Source organism: Mercurialis annua, linkage group LG3, assembly GCF_937616625.2.
Source record: "Mercurialis annua linkage group LG3, ddMerAnnu1.2, whole genome shotgun sequence".
NCBI classification, from domain to species: domain Eukaryota; kingdom Viridiplantae; phylum Streptophyta; class Magnoliopsida; order Malpighiales; family Euphorbiaceae; genus Mercurialis; species Mercurialis annua.
Genome location: NC_065572.1, coordinates 2,808,283 through 2,826,604, shown reverse-complemented (window position 1 = coordinate 2,826,604; position 18,322 = coordinate 2,808,283). Strand labels below are relative to the sequence as shown.

The following is an 18,322-nucleotide window of genomic DNA, read 5'->3' as shown; positions in this document are numbered from 1 at the left end:
CAAACCGTCGATGAGAAAATTAATCTCGACTTGTAAAGGCAACCAAAGGTTTTGTAGATCTGTAAATTCAAAATCAAATTTGAAAAGAACCCACTTTACAAACAACATAAGTATAATAAAATAGATTTAAAATATAAAAAAAGGTGTAATTGCAATCTATTTATAATAATTTTTTTTCCCGGATATAATAATTATTTCATTGTTTTATTTTATAGTTAAGATGCAATTGCATCAAACGATTTATGTTGGGCCTTTAGCATGAACCAGGCCTCTTATATGTAGTCATTGATCCAGCCCAAAAAGTGACAAAGTGCAAAAACTAACCAAAAAATACCTCAAAATTGGATCTGAAACTTGTATATCGTGCCATTTATTTATTTTTGCTATACCGTAATATGTTTGAGGAAGTCATACCGTAGTCTGAGATAAAATACACTTTAATTTAAAAAAAAAATCAAAATAATATACTACAAAAGATATACATTACTAATTTAATGTTTAAGTATTTAAGGTAAAATATTTAATTTATTAAAAAAAAGAGTGATTTTGTAAAGGTGATTTTTTTCTTTTTTTAATTTGAGGTAGTATCCAGGCCTCAACTTTTAATTCTTTACTATTATGCTCAGTCTTTTTTAGAATATATGTCAAGTACAGGAATACTTGTGGAATGATATGGCAAAAACTGGGATGCAACATTTGAAGCAAAACGATTATATATATGTTTCATTGACTTTATTTTTCTAAAATTTAGATAAGCATAAAAATTAAATTTAGGCGATGTTATTAATGATTTTAGATGCATTTTCTGTAGGTTATTGTGGAGGAATTCTGTTTATGTTGCACAATTTAAACAACGTCCAATATTAAAAAAAAATAACAGATCAGAGGCTAACAAACATATAGAGGAATTGAAATTTGGAGATATGTTTATTTTTTTCGTCAAAAGACATGCAAGAATTCAAATTTTAAAACATGCTTCAACAAGTTTGTTTGTCTAATCGTTTCATAATTTAAATTTTAAAACAAGCTTCAACAAATTTTAAAACTATTTTCTTATCTGTTATGTTAGTTGTAACATTTTGATATGATCCCACATGCTTGTACAACAAAACATTATAGAATTCAAGGTCTTATGAGAATTTCAGATACTTGTTACTCTTTTTCAGTGTCGCTGCTATTGTGCCAAAATTAGAGAAATATAGTTTGGATCAAGTTTTAGTCAATTATAATTTATAACTAAACATTTCAAAATCATTTTAGATAGCCATTATCTCTAAGAATAATGAAAAAAAACATCAATAATACTCATAAAAATAATTAATGTTTATAACCGTTTGTTAAAATCGTTGGTTAAAAAAAATTAATATTAGATCGTTTGTTAAAATCGTTATTAATATATATCGTTTGCTAATATTATATTGTTTTTTAATTTATTATTTTTTGAATAATGATTGGCCCAATCATTGCATCTCCTCAATGATTGGGGAGACAAAAGTGCTCCCCAATCATTGGGGAGAAGCAACGTTCCGCATTGTTACAACCCGGAACGTTGCTAAGCAGCTGATTAAGCAATTAATCAGCTGCTTAACACGTTCTGCATTGTAGGAATTTGGAACGCCACGTGTTCCGCATTGCTACAATGCGGAACGCGTTGGAATTTTGGGTGCCAAATATCAAAAACCCTCATTTGCTAGTAGGAATTTTATGTATGCATTTAAAATAGTCTAGTGTATCCTCTCTCGAAGTTACAATTAAGTTGAAGACTTTAGTGTTGAATTGGATTGCTTGAGAAAGACCGTCAATTGAAAGGGATAATCACTCGCACAATTAAAAGAATATGAACATATAAATTGTGTAGTCAACATATGAGCTCACTTGGGTTGCTTTCTGACCCAACGCAATTTATGGGACATCTTTTTTATTTCTATTAATCAGTCGCGTCCATCGAAGTGATTAATATGATATTTATTAATTGATTGTAACATTTATTTATGCCACGTATCACACGATAATTAGATGATTCATAATCTTATATGACGAACTTGGTTCACACCCGTATTTCTGCATAGCTACATGTAATTTTAACATCCGATGGATTTAAGATCATAAATAGGATCATATATTAGAATGAGCGTAAAAATCAAATGAAAACGGGAATAAAATTGATTTTTATTAAACTGAATGCATGAATGATTTTCATTGGCGAAAAGAACTCATTCATTTCTCATGTATGAGAAAAAGTCATTTCTATTATCATGTAAAATTAAAGGCTAAATGATAAAAAACTGTCAATTTTTTTTATGAAAATTTCATAAAGTCCAAATCTTTTAATTTTATTCAATTTATCCCGAAACGTATGATTTCGTTTCAATTATATTTAAATATGTAATTTTGCTCATGTGACACTAATATGGCGCTGATGTGGCAATGCCACACATCAGCGCCACATAAGCAAAATTGTATAGTTGGACATAATTGAAACGAAATCATGCATTTCAGGACAATGCTTCCCCTAATATCCTCCCTTTACCACATCATAGGCCATATGAATGCTTTCTTTCTCAATTCCATAAACATCCAACATCACAGGCATACAAATTAAAAAAAGGTTCAACCTGTGACAGAAGATTCATAGCACTAGTAGGTAATAATTTGAAGGCTAATTTACTTACACTGGAGTTCCAGTCCCTCACCCGATGATATTTATATAAGCGAAATTATTAGAGGTAGTTGGTCAGGTAAAGGCTGACCAAGCCAATGATGCTTAGCTGGTTTTTTCGGATGATTGGAACTGAAACACGGCCCAACGATAAAATTAAAAAGTTTAATTTTTTATGAAAGTTTCATAAAAGGTTCGGCTTTTTTTGGTTATTTGGCCAAAATTAAATGCAAATGGTAACAATTTCAAAACAAAATAAAATAAGATACAAAGGGTAAAATGGGGATTTAGCAAGTCAATGGAGCATAGCTTAGGAGGGCAACCTTTTGTCCCCATTAATGAAAAATAGCCATCGTGTAATTTTTTTCTCCGAATGATTTTGACAAATTTCAGTATCCACAATAATTGCATTTATATGCTGATGTGCATTTAGACCATTTTGTGTAGTGCCAAGGATCAGTACAGTAACAGTTGAGTATACAAAGAATATCTCACTTTAAACTAAAAGATAACCTAACTAAAAATTCTTTATTGATCTATTTATTTGAAATTTTAAATTGAATGTAACTTTTGGAAAACAATCATAGTTCTCATTATAAATTTTTATTTTTTATATTCTATGCACATTTTGAGTTTGAATGGTTGATATAAGAGCATGATTCGACTAAATATGGTTAAAATAATTTCGGATAAATAATGGAGAGTGGTAAGTGAAATTGTTCTAATAAAGATCACAATGTGAAATTGAATTTTGATTAAAGTCGAGCAGTCCAATATAAACGTTTACATTTGAGAAGGAAATAGTTGAATGTCATATATGATAAAAATCACACATTAAAAATCCGAATCTTTAATTTTTTAAAAATATATCCAAACCTTTTAAAAATTGTAAATCTACCTCAATTTGACTAATTTATTGGAAATCTATCCAATTTTTTTTAAATCAATATAATATTTTTTAGAAGTATATCCGAATCATGTGGCATCTTAATTACCATTTTTTTCAGTTTTGAAAAAACTTCACATAGTTAATTACTATTTTAGACATAATTAAATCAATTTTGATAAAATGCATAGATTAACAACACAATTATTAAATTTGGATGGATTTAAAAAACTAAAGGGCGAGTTAGTGTATTTCACTAAAACACGGGAATTTTACCTTTTTTATGAGTTTATGAATATTTTTCAATACATTGTGATCTTTTAGTTACGATAATTAAAATAATATTAAAAATTAAAGAAACTAAAAGATTTGCATTCTTGATTCCTAATGTGAAGAGTTAAGCGGCAATCCTGACTCGTGAGTTGAATTTGTGTTGGTTGCCATAGATTAAACACATGGATAATTGGATATGTTTAATTAATTCAAACAATTTAGCCATTGAATTTGACTCAATCTCTTCATATCATCTTAATATAATATCTCCATCCCTCTCACTAAACCTTTGATTAAATGAACACACCAACAGTCACTCTCTCGTGAATATGAAGAGTTCATGAGGGTAAAATGGGGATTTAGCAAGTCAATGGTTTCATAGCTTAGGTGGGCAACCTTTTGTCACCATTAATGAAGAATAGCCATCGTACAATTTTTTTTCTCCGGTCAATGATTTTGATAAATTCCCGCGTCCACAAACAATAATTGCATTTATAAGCTGATGATATTTACAAATCTGCCACTGCCTTGCTTATAAAACAAGTTACAGAGGTCTAATTTCCATTGCAACTCACCATGAAAAATACTACATAGCAGTTGTTATGGGCAGTTAATACAGTTGCAGTATATTGGACAGACCAACCAGTGATGGGAGTAACAGACTTCTTCGCCGGCGAGATAGCCACCGAGCTTCTCAAAATGCTGATAACAATCTCACGCAAATCCTTATTATGCAAAACAAGTGCCGACACTCTTATAACCAACATCAACAATCTCCTCCCCATCATTCAAGAAATCAAACACTCCGGCGTAGAGCTTCCCGCCCTCCGCCAGGCCCAACTGGACCGCCTCTCCGAGACTCTCCGCGAAGGCCACGAGCTGGCCAACAAGATCTTAGCCTCGAACAGATGGAACGCATACAAAAACCTGCAGCTCGCTAGAAAAATGGAGAAGTTGGAAAAAAATGTCTCGAGGTTTCTTAATGGACCTCTCCAAGCTCATGTGCTGGCTGACGTGCATCATTTGAGGTTTGAGACGGCGGAACGATTTGACAGGCTTGACGGGTCTGCGAGAAGACTGGAGCAGAGGCTTGGAGCTATGAAGATCGGGGCCGGAAGTGGCGGGTGGATGGAGGATGCTGTGAAGAGAGTTGAAGTTGAGCATGAGCGGTGGGAGGGTAGTTTGGTAAATCTGTTGGGCGTTGGCATGGAGATTGGGAAGAGGAAAGTGAAGGAAATGATTATTGGGAGAGATGATTTGGGAGTTGTTGGTATTTGTGGGATTGGTGGCTCTGGAAAAACTACTTTGGTTAATGAAATTTGCAGAGATGATCAAGTTAGAAGTAAGTTTTTTTTGATTGGTTTTGTGTTTATTATTGACATCGATGATCGAAATATCTAGAGTCCGATTGTTGGCAGCCTCGGTTTTATTTGACAATTGTAATCTTGTTTTTCAGGTTACTTTCAGAGTAGAATTCTGTTTCTGACAGTGTCACAGTCTCCGAATGTGGAGCAATTGAAGGCAAAAATATGGAGATTTGTTTCAGGAAATGATGATGTAGATGGGGATGTTAACAGTCTGATGCCTAATTGGAATCCCCCAAAGTTTGAATGGAGATTCGGAGGTAGAAAATTAGTTGTTTTAGATGATGTGTGGTCAATTTCTGTTCTCGAAGAGTTAACTCTTAAGGTAGCTGGATGCAAAACACTTGTCGTTTCGAGGTTCAAATTCGCATCAGTTATCAGTGCTAGCTATCAAGTAGAATTGCTGAGAGGAGATGAAGCAATTTCGATGTTCTGCCTCTCTGCTTTCGGACAACAATCTATTCCGCTTTCTGCTGATGCCAATCTTGTCAAGCAAGTAATGTTAAATTAAGCCGATCTGTGTTCTGTTTATCTAATCAGTTAGTTCATTGATTTTCATGTTGCTGATGATGATGATCTTGTTTGACAGATTGTAAATGAATGTAAAGGGCTTCCGTTAGCGCTCAAAGTGATCGGATCTGCGCTGAGGGGCCAACCTGAAATGTATTGGTTAAGCGCAAAGAAGAGATTACTGAGAAGTGAACCTATTTGTGAGTCCCATGAGAACAAGTTACTTGACAGAATGGCTTTAAGCATTAATTTCTTGCCTAAAAAAGTTAGAGAATGCTTCTTGGACTTGGGATGTTTTCCTGAAGACAAGAAGATCCCTCTTGATGTTCTCATTAATATGTGGGTCGAGATACATGATCTCGACGACGAAGAAGCTTTTGCTATCCTTGTCGAGCTTTCTGACAAGAATCTTCTCACTTTGGTGAAGGATTCGCGGTATGTTCATGTCAAACTTGTATTGTTGACGCTGTTATTTAGCGGACATAATAACGAGCATCTCAATGATTTTTTATGTGTTGATCACGCAGAGGTGGAGATCTCTACAGCAGTTACTACGACATTTCTATCACTCAGCACGATGTGCTGCGTGATCTTGCTATTCATTTGACCAATCGTGGCGATGTAAGTGAGCGGAGGAGGTTGCTTATGCCTAGAAGAGATGCAGAGATTCCAAAAGAATGGGATAGAAATGCTCATCAGCCGTTTAACGCTCAAATTGTTTCGGTACATACCGGTATTTTACTATTTCCCCTTGCATTTTGTTTCAACTAATGCATTTTGAGATCCGATTTTTATTTATTTGTTTTGATTTTATAATAGGTGAGATGAAAGAAATGGACTGGTTCAGAATGAATTTCCCTAAGGCTGAAGTTCTGATCATAAATTTCTCGGCGAACGAGTATTTCCTGCCTCCGTTCATCGATGACATGCCGAAGCTCAGAGCTTTGATAGTGATAAATCACAGCACAAGCAACGCAACAGTCCACAATTTTGTAACATTCTCTAATTTGACAAACTTAAGGAGCCTTTGGCTCGAAAAAGTTTCGATTTCACATACGGAACTATACAGAAATCTGCGTAAAATATCCTTCATTTTATGCAAGATCAATAACAGCCTCGACGAAGCTGATACTTTATTTCCATCTCTCTTAGAATTAACAATCGATCACTGCGACGATTTGATCAAGTTGCCTCCCAGCATTAGCAAAATACAGTCATTGAAGATACTAAGCATCACCAATTGCCACAACCTCCAAGAACTTGCGGCGGACTCAGGCAACCTGAAATGCCTACAAATTTTACGGCTATATGCTTGTCCGACTCTAAAGATGCTTCCGTCGAGCATATGCGAACTTGTCTGGTTGAAGTACTTAGATATTTCGCAGTGTGTTAATCTTAAACGTCTTCCAGAGAAAATTGGTAAAATGACAAGATTGGAGAAGATTGACATGAGAGAATGTCCCCAGATTTGGAATGTGCCTCAGTCTGTCGAGTTCTTGGAGTGTTTACGCTGCGTGATCTGCGACGAAGAGGTTTCTTGGTCATGGAAGGATTTAAGGAAGGATAATAATGTTCATGTTGAAGTTGCTGAAAGACATTTTAGTTTAGACTGGCTTGACGAGTAGAGTAATCAATTTTGCACTAATGTCTAATACTTGTACATATTCATGTAAATAATAATACTTCATCAATTAGAAAAATAAAATACTTCAACTAGCGACATGCTTTGCTTGATTAAATTTGATTGACAGAAAATTAAATCAAAATAATTGCGCATGTGAAGAATTTTTTTCGCCATTTGAGGCATCGAATTATTGTGATACAACAACATTAATCTTTAGGACTTCTTTGCTATTCCATACCTAAAACATAAAAGTACACAAGAAACCGCCTCATAACAACATTAATTCATTATTTATCCATTATTCAGCATGGGAAACTGTTAATAATTAATTGTTCAGGAAGAATAAAATTAAGGCCTAATAGTAAAAAAAGTCCAAACCTTTACAACTTATTGCAATTATATCTAAATCTTTTAATTTTTATAATAATATCCAAATTGCATTTTTTTGTTGCAATGATATTCAAATTGTATTTTTTGTAGCAATAATAGTCAAATTGATGGCTAAACTTGTTGTTTTCAATTAAAATATTAGGCTATTATTATGTTTTGATGTATAATAATATAGTAAAAGTCTCAAAAAATGACAAAAAACTCAAAAAAATTCACATAAAAAGTGCAATTTGGATATTATTGCAATAAAATAATACAATTTGGATATTATTGCAAAAAATTAAAAAGTTTGGATATAATTACAACAAGTCGTAAAGATTTGAGTTTTTTTTGCCATTAAACCTTAAATTAATTAGTAAAACTTTGCATGACATTTGGTTTTGAGTTTTTACAAAGATGCCATTTCGGTCTATATTATGTCCACAAAATTCTGGTCAAATATAATTTCCTTAATTATTATTATTCCAGGAGGTTTATTTCAAAATACTACTTTCTCTATAAATTTTAAAAAACGACTATTTCCTTTCTGACTTTTATATTTCAGTTGACTAAAATAGGAGTGAGCAATGGTCGGTTTGATCATCAAACCGTCCAAAAAATCAAAACCGTTCGGTTTTTAAAAATTTCAGTCACCAAACCGTATTGACCAAAATAATGTCAAAACCGAATTAACCAAATTAAAATATTTCGATTCAGTTCAGTTCGTTAAAAACCGTAATATTTTTTGAATGATTTTTAGAAAAAAGAAATGAATTTCTAAAAAGAATTAGAAAGGAAATGAAGAAATTTGACCTGAAAGGTAAATGTGCTTTAAATTAAATGGCTTAATTGCTTAAAAACCACTCACCTTGAACTTTTTTTTCGTTTATACCCTGACCTAGGAAAAAATTCATTTATACCATGACGTATGTATTTATATTTCACCTCTACCCCGAGGCACTAAATTAACCTCTTTTCATTAAAAAAAAGTTTAAAATAGTTCTTCATTTTTAACCTAAATTAATTAGAGATTAATTAAAAATGAATTTTTCTCTAAATGAAGGACTATTTTAAACTTTTTTTAGATGAAAAGAGGTTAATTTAGTGCCTCGGGGTAGAGGTGAAACATAAACGCATACGTCAGGGTATAAATGAACTTTTTCCTAGATCAGGGTATAAACGAAAAAAAAGTTCAAGGTGGGTGGTTTTTAAGTAATTAAGCCTAAATTAAATATATGTTTACTGTTTTTTTTATTCTAAACTATAATAACAAACAATTTTAATATATAAATATGTGTATATAAAAGCTGAAAATGACGTAGTTTTGAAATACGGTCAGTTTGGTTATTATAGTTATTTTTTATCAAAACCGAAAACCAAACCAAAATAGCCAAAATTTTAAAAATTATGACCGTAACCGAACCGTATTTCAAAGTGTATTTTGGTTTGATTAATTCGGTTCAGTTTGATTATCGGTTTTAATTGTTTAATGATCACCCCTAAACTAAAACTCCCTTATGAAGGGGATATTAGTTAAGAAAAAACAAATGTTAGGGGTAAACAGTTAACTTTTTCAAATTTATGGGGAAAGTAGTATTTCAGAACAAATCTCATGGAGGTAATACTCCCTCCGTCCTAAATTAATAAGCAATATTTTCATTTTTCTTGTCCCAGATTATAGGCACTAGATATCTAGTTATTTACTTTACTAAGTAAGTTTCTAATATACCCTTATTAATTATATAGAATATTTTTAAGAGACAACAAACAAACAAAAAAATAAAAATTACCACTATATTAAATGAGGGGAAACATGGTATTTTTTTATATATTAATTCATTTTATTTTAAAAATTTAAATTTTTTTAATATCTGTATTTGTCCTAAACTGTCTATCAATTTAGGAATGAACGAGTAACAATTAACGTTTATAAATATAGATATTCTCATTCCCTCCTTTTATACCATTTAAAAAGGATAAAATGATTTCAATGCATGGATTAAGGAAACAATAATTAATACTTCATCCATTCAAAAATAATAATCCATTTTTTTTCTTTTTACACAGTTTAAAAAATAAATTTAATGTTCTAACTTTTCACAACTTTATCTTCATTTCTTGTATCATACCCTTATTAAATGTTATGACTAATTTATTTTTTAAACTAATGGCATTATATGGTAAACTTTAAATAAGAGCAATATGAAAAAATAAACACTCTAAATTGTGAATTACTAGAAACATGAACTATTTGGGACAAAAAAATGGACTATTATTTTGGAACGGAAAGAGTAGAAAAGTTTGCATATTTATTTAAAAAAATGAAAATATTTGCTTTTCATTTTAACGCGGAAAAATTTAGGAAAATACTTCACATTTATTTTCCAGATTAATGTTTTCACTCTCGGTTTTAAAATAATTATAATTTTACTCTGTTATCATGTAGGTATCATAATATTATCATCTCGGTATCATAGTGTTTTGGTAATTTTTTTTCATGTAGGTATCTGTTTGCACCAAAATTAAAAATATGGCTAAAAGGCCATAAAGCCCATATACTTTTTCAAAAGATAGAAAAACTACTGTGAGTAATTTCCAGAGGTTGGCTCTAAAAGTTAATTTTCAGGAGTTTAATTTCAGAGGTTGACTGCAGAGGTTGACTCATTTGACTCCAGAAGTTTAATTCCAGAGGTTGACTCATTTGACCCCAGAAGTTTAAATTCAGAGGTTGACTCTAGAGGTTAATTTCTAGAAGATAATTCCAAAGGTTGACTCAGTCGATTTCAGAAGTTGACTACAAAGGCTGACTAGTAAATCTCAGAAGATTCAGAAGGTCTAAGTCCATTTTCAGAAGATTAAGCCCATATTTGAGATGGCCATTAAATTATGTTTTGAATGGCCCATAAGCCCAAGAAAGTTAATATCAGAAGAATAGAAATTAAAAAGAACTTGCAGAAACAACAAAGACACGATTGACAGTTCTTGAAGGTGGGGAAGAACGTGTGCAGTTGAAAGATGAAGCAACAGTTTTCAAATGACAAAGGCTATGAATAAGAGAAGAGCAGCCATTTTGAAGGCCCCAATCAATCATCCAAAAAACCAGCCCAAAGGCAAAAAACACTGAACCTCTGCAATTTCAATTTTCTTCAATTAGTAAAGAACTTTACGATTGAATTACTGTATTCTCTACACAATCACTTGTACTTTCACTTTATTCAATTAGTAAACACATTTACAATTGGATTTCATTGTTTTCACTCAAGTTCTCTCAACATTAATTTTTTGGAGTACTTGTAATAAGGTTAACCAAGACCTAGTCACTTGTTTTAAGAAGTTAAATTCACAATTTGGAACCCGTTTCCTGGCACGCCCGCAATTTCGCACACACTTGTTGTTACGGCTATTCAATCGCAAAATGCCAGCAACAATTTTTGGCACGTCCAGTGGGACATTGAGAGTTATGGCTAGAACTCGAAGTGAGAAGGAAAAATATGTTATTGTATCCCAGGATACAGTGGATGATCCTACTGCTACAAATGTAGGACATGGAGACTATGTGGCTCACATGGTCAGAAACATCGAGAAAGATAATTTGCTTCTCCATGGAGAGGCGGGTAATGATATACCACCTGGTTTCGAAAGGCAATAGACACCAACTCGGCAAAATTTTGAGCCGAGATTGGTAGAGGCTTTAGACTCGCTGTCAAAAGCCATGGTAGACATGAAGCAGAGTCAGGCCATGATGGATAAGAAGTTGTTCGATATGGAACGCTACTTGGCAGAATTAATAGTTGCTGCCAAATTATCATCCTATGGTGGTGATCTACCGGAGGCTGTTAACATGGCCAAAAAAGATCCTAACCGTCTCGGGGGGCAGTCATTTGGAGGAGTCCAGGAGATTGGAAGCACAAGTAATGTTCCAATCTCAAACCCGCCCTCTGAAGAAAGGTACGTACCTCCTCATAAAAAAGATGAACTTGTTCATTCCAACTCTATTAAAACTAATGATCAAACTGGCCGGAATTCTAGGCCGTTTAATGTAGGTGCTGTCAATCGTCCTTACATGGATGATCCAGAGGTGAATCAAAATCATGTCCAACCTCTGAGCACAGGGGGCAACTATTTTCCCAGGGGGAGAAGAAGTGGAGAAAAAGATAAGAAACATAGAAAAACATAGAATACTACATTTTAGCGACGAATTCAAAATCCACCGTTAAATTTTTTTACCGACAAATTTAGCGACAAATTTAATATCTGTCGCTAAATATGCAGATTTAGCGATAAATTTTTGAATCTGTCGCTAAAAAAATCATTAAAATACTTATTTATTAAAAAAATATTTAAAAAATTATTATTTTAAAAAATTATTATTTAAATAGAAAAAATTAAAAGTTTATTTAAAATATTTATTTAAAATAGGACTCTTTAAAAAAATTATTTATTATTTATTTATTTTTAAAAATAATTATTTAAATAATTATTATGAGAAAAATAAATATTTTAGAATGCGGGAGTAAACATTTATTCTTTTTAGTTAAATTTAAATTTAAATAAAATATATATAGATATATAACAAAAATCTGATTTGGTTAAGATGGAGTTACGCGTGGAAAATTTCAGGTTTAAAGAATCTTGGATGGAAGAAATAGAAGGATGAGTGACCTACTGAGAAATTTGCAAAAATCGTGGATAGATAACTGTGATGACCAATTGAAGATACTTAGTATCACCAATTGCCACAACCTCCAAGAACTTGCGGTGGACTTGGGCAACCTGAAATGCCTACAAATTTTACGGCTATATGCTTGTCCGACTCTAAAGATGCTTCCGTCGAGCATATGCGAACTTGTCTGGTTGAAGTACTTAGATATTTCGCAGTGTGTTAATCTTAAACGTCTTCCAGAGAAAATTGGTAAAATGACAAGATTGGAGAAGATTGACATGAGAGAATGTCCCCAGATTTGGAATGTGCCTCAGTCTGTCGAGTTCTTGGAGTGTTTACGCTGCGTGATCTGCGACGAAGAGGTTTCTTGGTCATGGAAGGATTTAAGGAAGGATAATAATGTTCATGTTGAAGTTGCTGAAAGACATTTTAGTTTAGACTGGCTTGACGAGTAGAGTAATCAATTGTACACTAATGTCTAATACTTGTACATATTCATGTAAATAATAATTTTTGCAATTATATCCAAATTGTATTTTTTTGTTGCAATAATATTTAAATTGTATTTTTTGTAGGAATAATAGTCAAATTGATGGCTAAACTTGTTGTTTTCAATTAAGATATTAGGCTATTATTATGTTTTGATGTATAATAATATAGTAAAAGTCTCAAAAAATGGCAAAAAACTCAAAACAATTCACATAAAAAGTGCAATTTGGATAACAAAATAATGCAATTTGAATATTATTGGAAAAATTAAAAGGCTTAGATATAATTGCAACAGGTCGTAAAAATTTGGGTTTTTTTGCCATTAAACCTTAAATTAATTAGTAAAACTTTGCATGACATTTGGTTTTGAGTTTTTACAAAGATGCCATTTCGGTCTATATTATGTCTACAAAATTCTGGTCAAATATAATTTCCTTAATTATTATTATTCCAGGAGGTTTATTTCAAAATACTACTTTCTCCATAAATTTTAAAAAACGACTATTTCCCTTCTGAGTTTTATATTTCAGTTGACTAAAATAGGGGTAAGCAATGGTCGGTTTGATCATCGAACCGTCCAAAAAATCAAAACCGTTCGGTTTTTAAAAATTTCAGCCACCAAACCGTATTGACCAAAATAATGTAAAAACCGAAATAACCAAACTAAAATATTTCGATTTAGTTCAGTTCATTCAAAAACCGTAATATTTTTTGAATGATTTTTAGAAAAAAGGAATGAATTTCTAAAAAGAATTAGAAAGAAAATGAAGAAATTTAACCTGAAGGGTACATGTGCTTTAAATTAAACATATGTTTACTGCTTTTTTTATTCTAAACTATAATAACAAACAATTTTAATATATAAATGTGTGTGTATAAAAGCTGAAAATGACGTAGTTTTGAAATACGGTCAGTTTGTTTATTATAGTTATTTTTTATCAAAACCGAAAACCGAACCAAAATAGCCAAAATTTTAAAAATTATGACCATAACCGAACCGTATTTTCACTTTGGTTTGATTAACTCGGTTCGGTTTGATTATCGGTTTTAACTGTTTAATGATCACCCCTAAACTAAAACTCCCTTATGAAGGGGATATTAGTTAAGAAAATACAAATGTTAGGGGTAAACAATTAACTTTTTAAAATCCATGGGGAAAGTAGTATTTCAGAACAAATCTCATGGGGGTAATACTTCCTCCGTCCTAAATTGATAAGCAATATTTTCATTTTTCTTGTCCCAAATTATAGGCACTAGATATTTAGTTATTTACTTTACTAAGTAAGTTTCTAATATACTCTTATTAATTATAGAGAATATTTTGAAGAGACAACAAACAAAAAAATAAAAATTACCACTATATTAAATGAGGGCAAACATAATATTTTTCTATATATTAACTCATTTTATTTTGAGAATTTAAATTTTTTTAATATCCGTATTTGTCCTAAACTGTCTATCAATTTAGAAATGAACGAGTAACAATTAACGTTTATAAATATAGATATTCTCATTCCCTCCTTTTATACCATTTAAAAAGAATAAAATGATTTTAATGCATGGATTAAGGAAACAATAATTAATACTTCATCCATCCTAAAATAATAATCCATTTTTTTTTCTTTTCACACAGTTTAAAATATAAAATTAATGTTCTAACTTTTCACAACTTTATCTTCATTTTTCTTATCATACCCTTATTAAATGTTATGACTAATTTACTTTTTAAACTAATGGCATTATATGGTAAACTTTAAATAAGAGCAATATGAAAAAATAAACACTCTAAATTGTGAATTACTAAAAACATGAACTATTTGGGACAAAAAAAGAAAAAAGTGGACTATTATTTTGAAACGGAGAGAGTAGAAAAGTTTGCATATTTATTTAAAAAATGAAAATATTTGCTTTTCATTTTAACACGGAAAAATTTAGGAAAATACTTCACATTTTTTTTCCAGATTAATGTTTTCACTCTCGGTTTTAAAATAATTGTAATTTTACTCTGTTATCATGTAGGTATCATAATATTATCATCTCGGTATCATAGTGTTTTGGTAATTTTTTTCATGTTGGAGAGCTTTTCTTGGGTATTTGCCTACAGAAAATAATTTACAAAGAAAAGGATTCATGTTAGCCTCTCGTTGTAGTCTTTGTAATAAAGCAAAAGAAGATGTTGAGCATCTTTTTGTTACATGTTCTTTTTCTCAAAGTATGTGGAACACGGTTTCCTCTATGTTTGGCAAGAAGATCAATATGGATGGTTCTTTGAAAACCTTGATTATGGATGCATCAAAAGAAAATTTTAGTCCCCAGGTATATGCAGTTTGGAATGTGGCAATTGTGACTACGGTATGGCTTCTTTGGAGACATAGAAATTTGATCATTTTTGAAGACCATCAACCAAATATTCAGGATATGATTCGGAAACTTTCTTGTGCTTTGAAGGAATGTGACTTTCTCAAGCATCGTCATTGTAATAATTCTGTTTCCGATTTGAATATTTTGTCTAATCTCCGAATCAAGAGTGTTCCTAAAAAACCTTTAAAGGTTACCTCTGTCTTTTGGAGACCTCCCCCACCTGGGTGGATTAAAATAAATACTGATGGTTCGGCTTTGGGAGCTCCAGTGATTGCAGGAGGTGGAGGTATCTTTAGAAATGCAAGAGGGTATTGTAAAGGCTGTTTCTGTATTAATTTTGCTTTTTGGGCTGAGATTGAAACTGCAATTTATGCAGTCCTAAAAGCTAAAGAGATGGGTTTTCATGCTATTTGGCTTGAATGCGATTCAAGTTATGTGGTGAATTTATTTAAGAGAAGAGATTGGCAAATTTCTTGGAAACTAAGATTGAATTGGATTGCTTGTTTAACTTATATTCAAAGTATTCAGTTTGTAGTTTCCCAAATTTTTAGAGAAGGAAATGTGGTTGCGGATAAGCTGGCTCGTCATGGAGTTTCAATTCAAGGATCGACATGGTGGAATCATGCTCCTGGTTTTTGTTCAAATTCCATTTATGGGGATTTTTCTAGTAAAGAAAGGTTCAGACTAAGTTAAAATTATGTTTGGGGAGAGCAAATTTCTGCTTGTTCTGCTGCTGTTCATCGGACCTGTTTGTTAGTCTTATGGCAGTTTGATTTTTTGGTTGCTTCCTAAAGTGGCTTCTTCAACTAGTGCTGTCCTTTTGTTGGGTGTTGCAGCTGGTGCTTAAAGTCTAATAGAGATAGTTTGATATTGCTTTTTGTAATTAATTAGCACATGCCTTTATCAGGTTATGTGTTAATTATTTGATTCTTGCTTTTTGTATGGATTATTTTTTTTCATTTTAATTTTATTGTTGGTAGCATGAAAAATGATGCTTTCGCTAAGAGGGTGTCAACCTAGTTGAGATGCTCGGGTGCGATTCCTGATTTCTTGACTCCAAATTTTACGTAAAAAAAGGTATCTGTTTGCACCAAAATTAAAAATATGGCTAAAAGGCCATAAAGCCCATATTCTTTTTCAAAAGATAGAAAAACTAATGTGAGTAATTTCCAGAGGTTGGCTCTAGAAGTTAATTTTCAGGAGTTTAATTTCAGAGGTTGACTCATTTGACTCCAGAAGTTTAATTTCAGAGGTTGACTCATTTGACCCCAGAAGTTTAAATTCAGAGGTTGACTCTAGAAGTTAATTTCCAGAAGATAATTACAAAGGTTGACTCAGTCGATTTCAGAAGTTGACTCCAAAGGCCGACTAGTAAATCTCAGAAGATTTAGAAGGCCTAAGTCCATTTTCAGAAAATTAAGCCCATATTTGAGATGGCCATTAAATTATGTTTTGAATGTCCCATAAGTCCAAAAAAGTTAATATTAGAAGAATGGAAATTAAAAAGCACTTGCAGAAACAACAGAGACACGATTGACAGTTCTTGAAGGTGGGGAAGAACGTGTGCAGTTGAAAGGTGAAGCAACAGTTTTCAAATGACAAAGGCTATGAATAAGAGAAGAGCAGCCATTTTGAAGGCCCCAATCAATCATCCAAAAAACCAGCCCAAAGGCAAAAAATATCCCACCTCTGCAATTTCAATTTTCTTCAATTAGTAAAGAACTTTACGATTGAATTACTGTATTCTCTACACAATCACTTGTACTTTCACTTTATTCAATTAGTAAACACATTTACAATTGGATTTCTTTGTTTTCACTCAAGTTCTCTCAGCATTAATTTTTTGGAGTACTTGTAATAAGGTTAACCAAGCCCTAGTCGCTTGTTTTAAGAAGTTAAGTTCACAATTTGGAACCCGCTTCCTGGCACGCCCGCAATTTCGCACACACTTGTTGTTACGGTTATTCAATCATAAAATGCCAGCAACAATTTTTGACACGCCCAGTGGGACACTAAGAGTTATGGCTAGAACTCAAAGTGAGAAGGGAAAATATGTTATTGTATCCCAGGATACAGTGGATGATCCTACTGCTACAAATGTAGGACATGGAGACTATGTGGCTCATATGGTCAGAAACATCGAGAAAGATAATTTGCTTCTCCATGGAGAGGTGAGTGATGATATACCACCTGGTTTCGAAAGGCAATAGACACCAACTCGGTGAAATTCTGAGCCGAGATTGGTAGAGGCTTTAGACTCGCTATCAAAAGCCATGGTAGACATGAAGCAGAGTCAGGCCATGATGGATAAGAAGTTGTTCAATATGGAATGCTACTTGGTAGAATTAATAGTTGCTGTCAAATTATCATCCTATGGTGGTGATCTACCGGAGGCTGTTAACACGGCCAAAAAAGATCCGAACCGATTCGGGGGGCAGTCATTTGGAGGAGTCCAGGAGATTGGAAGCACCAGTAATGTTCCAATCTCACCCCCCCCCCCCCCCCAACTAAATTTTGGGCAGTTAAACCCCCTAAATTTTACTTAATGATCGACTTAAATACTTTTGCTGTAAAATGACTAAAATACCCCTAAAATTTATAAGAAACAACAAACAAACCATACCAACCCAATCTAACTAAACCTAAAGTCACCCACCCACCCAACCAAATCAAACATAATCTAACCAAACCTAAATTCATTTAAAAATTAAAAAATAATTATTTATTTAATATTTTAAAATTGAAAAATATATATTTATTAATTTTTTGGACAATTTTTTTTTTCCGGCGGTGGTCGAAAAAGGTTGGCGGCGGCGGTTTCCGGTTGAGTGCATTCAATTGGGTGGATTGGCGATTTAGATATGATTTGATTGGATGGATGAATTATGTTTGATTTTGTTAGATTTGGTTAGATTGGATTGAGTTTTTTTTAATGACTATAGGGTATTTTGAGAATTTTTGAAAAAATAAGAGGTTTGGGGCGGTTTTCTGGGACGGCTTTGGGATAAAAGTTCTTTAATTGATCATTATGTAAAGTTTAGGGCGTTTACCAGACCAAAATTTAGTTCAGGGAGTTTTATGATAGAAGGACCTAAGTTGATAAATAACATTACTTTTATATCCT

At 32.4% G+C, this 18,322-nt stretch overlaps 1 protein-coding gene across 1 annotated transcript; it reads left to right on the top strand.

Moving 5' to 3' along the window:
- The first annotated feature begins 4,371 nt into the window (after positions 1 to 4,371).
- On the top strand, positions 4,372 to 7,408 carry LOC126673434 (probable disease resistance protein At4g33300). Its single transcript, XM_050367581.2, has 5 exons — positions 4,372 to 5,160; positions 5,275 to 5,678; positions 5,772 to 6,127; positions 6,220 to 6,425; positions 6,512 to 7,408. Exons 1-5 carry the CDS (start codon positions 4,467 to 4,469, stop codon positions 7,315 to 7,317), a joined length of 2,466 nt encoding a protein of 821 aa, XP_050223538.1. The 5' UTR covers positions 4,372 to 4,466; the 3' UTR covers positions 7,318 to 7,408.
- Positions 7,409 to 18,322: the final 10,914 nt, after the last annotated feature.

Coding starts and splice junctions, on each gene's coding strand:
- LOC126673434 (XM_050367581.2), top strand. CDS start 4,467: ATGGGAGTAACAGACTTCTTCGCCGGCGAGATAGCCACCGAGCTTCTC. Junction 5,161..5,274: donor CAGAGATGATCAAGTTAGAA/GTAAGTTTTTTT, acceptor CTTGTTTTTCAG/GTTACTTTCAGAGTAGAATT. Junction 6,426..6,511: donor AATTGTTTCGGTACATACCG/GTATTTTACTAT, acceptor ATTTTATAATAG/GTGAGATGAAAGAAATGGAC.